This window comes from Helianthus annuus, chromosome 13, assembly GCF_002127325.2.
Source record: "Helianthus annuus cultivar XRQ/B chromosome 13, HanXRQr2.0-SUNRISE, whole genome shotgun sequence".
Classification (NCBI taxonomy): domain Eukaryota; kingdom Viridiplantae; phylum Streptophyta; class Magnoliopsida; order Asterales; family Asteraceae; genus Helianthus; species Helianthus annuus.
The window spans coordinates 119,849,674-119,856,937 of NC_035445.2; the positions used below are offsets into that span (position 1 = coordinate 119,849,674).

The 7,264-nt window shown below is 42.0% G+C and overlaps 1 protein-coding gene across 1 annotated transcript; it reads left to right on the forward strand.

Moving 5' to 3' along the window:
* The first annotated feature begins 311 nt into the window (after positions 1-311).
* On the forward strand, positions 312-1,022 carry LOC110901605. The gene has a single exon (XM_022148416.1). It carries the CDS (start codon positions 312-314, stop codon positions 1,020-1,022), a length of 711 nt encoding a protein of 236 aa, XP_022004108.1.
* The last annotated feature ends 6,242 nt before the right edge of the window (positions 1,023-7,264 follow it).

The following is a 7,264-nucleotide window of genomic DNA, read 5'->3' on the forward strand; positions in this document are numbered from 1 at the left end:
AGTCAACCACTGTTACAACCACTGAATGTGGGAAATCAGGTGATCCCATTAAGTTGGGTGATGGTTTAATGTACCGAGAATTGACGGATAGAGTTGATAAACTGGACACTTCTGTTGCGGAAATTAAAGACATGCTGCAACAGTTGTTGAAAGTTCAGAAGGTACCCACTGCTGCACCAAATCCAACAGCTGCTTCATCATCTGCTCCTTCAACAGATGAGCTGTGGAGTTTATTTCAACCACTGCTCCAACATCAAAGACAATCAGCTGATCAGTAGCATGAGATTCAAGTCCAAAAGATCAGAAATCTCATGGAGTCAAGGTTTAAAAATACCCAAGCTGATATCAAGGCTATAAAGGCCCACATACTGAACACCACTGACACTGCTCCTCCCACTATTATTTTTGTGGATAATCCACCACCAGATAATGCCAAAAAGGGGGAGAAATTGAAGCAGATGAAAAAGAGGGGATATGAAGATGGTCTGTATATTGAACCACAAAAAGATAGCATGACTAAAGACATTCCCTTGCCAGATGGAACCAAGAAGATTGATGTAACCACAAATACACTTGCTGAAGCAAAAGCAAGTGTAAAAAGGGATAGAGAGGCTAAGGATAAATCCAGGTGGGAAAAGGAGAAAAGAGCTTTTATGGAACTGAATGAGCAAGGTATTTCTGAGCCAAAGGATCACAAAAATCCTGAGCCAAAAAGAAAGAATCCCACTAGAAAAGTGAGGGAACCCAAACACACACCATCCAGACCCACAAAGCAAACTCCTAAACCTACCAAAAACCTCACACATCAATCTTCCACCCAAACAACTATTGTAACACCTGCTATATCAACAACTGTTGGTAATTCAGTGGTTTCAGCAGTTCTTAAACCGAAAACCACCACAGCAACTGCTCCCACTTCAACCACTGCCCCACCAAATATTCCATCACCACCAAAACTACCATCACCACCAAAAAAATTTCTCACCAACATCACCTCCTACCAAAAAGCAAAAGACAGCTGATGACACATCATTAGTTGTAATGGCAACAGTGGTTGAAACACCAGTTGTTTCAACACCTGTTAGTCAGCAACCTCCCACTTCAATCACTTCTACTACAATAACCACCACTCAAATCACCACCACTAATCCATCCAAAACATCATCAGCCTCTCCTCAACCAAAAAGGAGAAGGTTAATTCTGAAAGATGATGATACTTCACCACCACCAACATCTTCACAACCTCTATCACTTGTTACTATACCAAACCCTGTTCCTCTCTCATCAGCTCAGGTTCAAAAGCCAATCACTCACATTACTCCTGCAGGTGTCCAATATCCTCTAGAGCTTGCAGCAGTTAGAGAAGAGATCAAATCCTTCTACTTTGAGGATGACCCTGCTAAAAGGAGTTTGCCATCAGTTGGAGGATATCCCAGGCCTAACAATATTGAAGAATATTTGAAAATTAAGGCTCTACAAGCAGAGGATATCTATAAAAGAAGTTCACAAGGGAAATCTGACAAAGAAATTCAAAGGCATTATCAATTCCTGCTCACATAAGTCAGATCTTTGGAACAATTTGCAAAGAATGTTTGTCATCAGATATCAGAAAGAGCAGATGAATCCTTGAGAAAAGATTGTATTGATAACATCATGTCTTACAAGAAATACAAAGGAGAAAAATACATGTACAAAGAATGGACCATTCCTGAGCTTGAAAGTGAAGCAGCCAGGATTCAAGAAATGATTAAAAACAAGGTTAAACATACTCCTCCGGATTTGGAAAAATACAAGAAGAATGTACCTGATAAGGCATTGGAGCTGATGAGAATGAAAGCGGAATTGATCACTGCTGACTTTGGGTCAAAGGACCAAGTGATAAGGTGGAAAGAAGACAAGGTCAGGGCCACTTACAAAAAGTTGGAGGAACTTAGGAAGAAAAATCCAAAGATTCCATAAAAACCTGACTATCCTGAAGCAGAGGTTTCAACAAGACGACCAAAGCTGCAAATCAGGAAGGCCACTGCTCCACCTGGTGCCATTCTTTATCAAAGAAGAAGGCAAAAACAGATGGATGTAGAGACAGCAGAGGATATAGCTGCTGGTAATGAAATGATAAAAATGGTTATGAAACAGATGATGGCTGATATTCCTAAACTTGCTCAAGCTCAAAGCACTGCTCAGTCAGTCATCACAAGGCCAGCATCTCCAAACTCCTCATCCAATAAAAATCTCCCAAGAAACCCACCAGACTCAAAAGTACTAAAGTGGAAAACTGACAAACAGACCCATGTATTGACTGTGATCAAGTCTAGTGGAGAAGTGAAGAAAATAACAAGGGAACAAGCACTTGACCTAAGTGTTGAAGATCTGCAGGATCTCCTTGATCTTCCACTATGCAGGGATGAAGATGACATAGATGCCTTAGACTTTGAGTTACAACTCAAAGGGAAAATAAGGGAACTGTTGATGAGGCAATAAAGTTCCACAATAATGAAGGGTTTTGGCATTATCTGTTCTAGGGGGAGATTGTTGGGATTGAACCCTATCAGAGGAACAGATAATTAAACCCAAAACTGGATCAGAGTAGTGGATCCAAAATAAGCAGAAATTATGAATACAAGTCTCTCCCATTGAAAGTGGTTTCAACATCTGATGACCTCCATCCACTGATCCTTTACAACATCTGCTGATTACATCTACTGTCAAAGTTAAAAGCTGATAAAGACTAAGGCCCTGTTGATCAATCCACCGCTATAGGTCAAGCACTGCTGAAGTTATCAAGTACTGCTAGAGTCACAACAGGGGAAGGATAAAGCAGTAGTTTAGTTTTCTTATGTAATGAATTGTAATTAGTAGTTAGCATAAGCAGTGTTTGTATTAGATCAGTTGTTAGAGTTTGTTAGGAGGTTAGATGTCACTTTCATGGTGACGTCAGCAAAGATGCCACAGTGGTTTGGGCGTGCCTATAAATAGAACAGTACCCTGTACTGTACTATTCTATTAGCTCTTCACCACTTTTCTTCCTGTACGAACAATCACTGTGAGCTCAGGCTGAGGGGGAGTTTGTTAGATGCATGCATTGTAATTGTTATTGAAATAAATTCAATCATTCGGTTCTTTGTTGAAAATGTGTGTTGAAAGCGATTCTCCGGTTTGATTATGTGCAAAGTTTGTTTCCATTTATATTCCGTTGCATTACTTGTTCATCTTTCATTTTAATTCAAACATAAAACACAATCAATCCAAACTCAGATCCTAACAGATTACAAGACACTGTTGATACTATCCTCTGATGGGCTCAACCTCTGATGAAGCTTTAGTAGTGCTTTCCACAAAGGGTGATCAGACCTTTGACTTCCAGCAAATCTTTGACTTCTTCAGTGGTTTAGACTTTAACAGTCTTTATAATCCAGCAGAGCTTAGCAATGAGCAGACCTTAGAACCAGCAGTTGTTAGATGTCTTGCCATTGAAGAATGTAGTAATTCAAAGCACTGTTATTGTGGATCAGTTGTTGTAGAACAGTTTTGGCTTTGTATCATCTGTTCTCAAAGGAAGTTTCACATGAGCCAACAAACTCCAAATAGATATCACTGAAGTAGGCGGCGGGAGCTTGGAAATGGTGTCAATCTTGGCTTTATCAACCTCAAGCCCTGCCTATGAAATCTTGTGCCCTAGCATAATTCCCTCACGAACCATAAAATGACAATTTCCCCAATTAAGCATCAGGTTCGTCTCCTCTCAACGAGTAAGCACATGATCAAGATTACGCAGACAAAGATCAAAAGAACTCCCGAAAACAAAAGAATCGTCCCTAAAGACGTCCATGGAGTCCTCGATCATCTAGTGAAAATTGGCCACCATACAACACTAAAAAGTGGCCGAAGCGTTACATAACCCAAATGACATGCGACAATACGCAAACGTGCCATAGGGGCATGTAAAGGTGGTCTTTTCCTAGTCCTCTGGTGTAATGCAGATCAAGAAATAACTAGAAATGCCATCAAGAAAGCAATAGAATTGTTGTCCCGCAGTCACTCCAGCATCTAGGCGATGAACGGTAAAGGAAAGTGATCATTTCGGGTGGCATCATTGAGTTTGCGATAGTCAATGCAAACTCTCCAGCCGGTGACGGTCTGTATGGGTATCAACTTATTTTTGTCGTTGACGACCACAGTCATTCCCCCTTCTTGGGGACCACTGGACGGAACTCATCCATGCAAGGTTCGATATCGGGTAAATCAGCCATGCATCCAACAGCTTAATTACCTTCTTCTTCTTCACCACTTCCTGCGTGTTCGGGTTTAGCCTTCTCTGAGGCTGAACCACCAGTTTAGACTCCTCTTCCATCAAGATTTTATGTGTGCAAAACGAAGGGTTAATACCCTTGATGTCTATAAGCTTCTACGCAATGGCGTGCCCATGCGCCCTCACGACCATCAACTTTTCTTATCCTCTTCCGTCAATCGCGCAGAAACAATGACGAGCAACTAAGATCCCTCTCCTAAAAATGAGTACTCAAGATGAGACGGAAACTCCTTAAGCTCAAGGGGTGGGGGTACCTCAACTAATCTTCTCCTCCGGAATCTCTCTCTCAATTACTTCGAATACCTCAGAACACTCAAACCTAGGGGAAGGCTTGCTAGCCTATGGTGGCGGATCCTGCTCAAGATTGAAAATAGTGACCCCACTCCCTGATCATCCATGCTCAACAACTGCGTATCAGACGTATCTCTCCCACATATCTCACTGAGGAGGCTACCCACATGTGACATGAAAGTATCGACGAAATAAAGAGTTTCATCATACTATCGGGTATACCTCATAGAACGTTGAATAACGAATGTGACCTCATCGACATGAAGAGTTAACTTGCCATCATACACGGCAATGACTGCACGTGTGGTGGCAAGGAATGGATAACCTAAAATCAATGGAACCTCAGAATTCTCATCCAAGTCAAGAATGACAAAATCAACCGGGGAACTTGTTGACTTTCACCAACTTGTTCTCCACAATGCCCCTCGGGAATTTCACCGAATGATTAGCGAGCTGGAATTTTTTTTAATCATGTGCGTAGGGGACAACTTTCCTAGGTTAAGCTCAGCATAGATAGAATAGGGCATGAGATTTATGTTAGTGCCTAGATCAGCTAGCGCATTGCTGATAGTCACATTCCTGATAAGCCAAGGAATGGTGAAGCTGCCTGGAACGGTCATCTACTTCGGGAGCTTTTTCGGCAAGACAACAGAACACTCCTCGCTCAAGGTGACAGTCGAGAGGTCCTCTAACTTCTTCTTAATCGTAAGAAGATCCTTCAGGAATTTTGTGTACTTTGGTATCTTGGCCAAGGCCTCAATGAACGGGATGTTCACGTGGAGCTTCTTCAACATCTGCATAAATCAACCATACTACTCTACATCCTTACCCTTCACCAACCTACCAGGGTAAGGGGGCGTTGACTTATACATCATCGTTTGCTCCTTCTCCTTCTCGCTCGAAGACCCTCTAGACTGTGTTGTACTTGTTGGGCCTAGCCTCGCATACACGTTGCTAGATGGCATCTCCATCTCGATCTCCTCGTCAATTAACTCCTCATCAACTATCGGTTCGACCTCCACAGCTCATCACCCACTCCTAGTGGTCACAGCCTTCACAGTGGCATTTGGATTAAGAGTGGTGATACTAGAAAGATCACCCTGAGGTATCTGGCACAGCTGGTTCGACAACGCTCCCATAGTCCTCTCAAGATTTTGCAATGTTGTTCCCTGACTCATCATGAAAGCCTCGTGCTCCATGAACTTTAACTGAGTCTCCTAGTGTCGAGTCTCCTCCCGAGTCATAAATTGAGTTAGCAATTGTGCCAGCTTAACCAGTGTCTCCTGGTTCTGCCTCATCGTCTCCTGGTTCTGTCTCTGCATCTCCTCCAATATGGGGTTCTTCTCCCCACCACTCGATCCTACTCCTACATCCTAGAACAAATTTTGACGCGGCTGAAACCCTGGTGGGTTGCTGTTCTTCCTGCCAAAATTTGGGTGATTCCTCCAACCAGAATTATAGTTATTACCGAAGTTGTTCTGATTCCAGTTGGGGTTACCCACAAACTCTACTTTCTCCTGGAAATCATCAGGGGCGATGGGACAGTCAATAGTGTCATAACTTCCCTTACAAGTCTCACACACATGCTCCTTCTTCGTCTGTATATCCTGGAATGCCTTCGTCAAGTAGTCAACTTGGGCCTGCAGAGCGATGTTAGAATCAACCTTGTACACTCCTCTCTGCGTAGTAGACGAAACAAGATCTTAGGAATCCAGATACTCGTAGTTGTTCATCGCTAAATCCTCGAATAACTCGTTAGACTCATCGGGTGTCTTGGTAGTCATCATATTTCCACCCGCAGTAGTGTTAAGTATGTTCCTCGTGACTAATGTGACTCCATTGTAGAACTTCTCGACCAAAGCCCAATCCTCGTAGCCATGATGTAGACATTTGTTCAACAACTCCTTGAACCGCTCCCAGGTCTCGTAGAAGGACTCCCCCTCCTGCTAGTTATGGAGGGAAGTACTTACTCAGAATTTTTTTATGGAGGGAAGTACTTACTCAAAAATTTTTCTTGCATCCCGACCCAAGTGGTGATGGATCCTGCATTAAGGGACTCTAGGCAACTATGGGCTTGCTCGGCAAGAGAGAATGGGAAGAGATGCAATTTGCATGTGTCTTCAATGACATGCTGAACCTGGAAGGTATCACAGATTTGCAAGAAATGAGAGACATGAACATTCGGGTCCTAAGAAGGCATCCCGTGGAACTGAATGGTGTTAGTAACCATAAATATGATATGCGGATGAATTTGCCAAATATTGGCAGTGATAGCTGGTCGGGTAATGTGATCGAAGTGTCATGCTCCAGTTAAAGATAATATTTATAAGCCCAAATTACCCTTAACAAATACTTAGTGGTAGTAGGGGATCGAACCACGAAGAGTAGGTGGTTTGCGAATGGACTTGAATGAATTCTTAAAAAGGTGTCACAATTATGAAGCTTGCTAACTTGTTTTTATGATTTTTGATTGATTGAAAAGATTAACAAATTGATTTGTTTAATTAACTATGAGAAATTGAAAAATTTTATTAGTAATTATAAAATATAATGGAATAACAAGGTTCACACCCGGTTACAACAAATGCAAGATCTAGGGTTACTACTCATTTTAATTTTGCTTAATTGAATTAGTTCGTTAACGGTTTAACAATCACAAAGCTT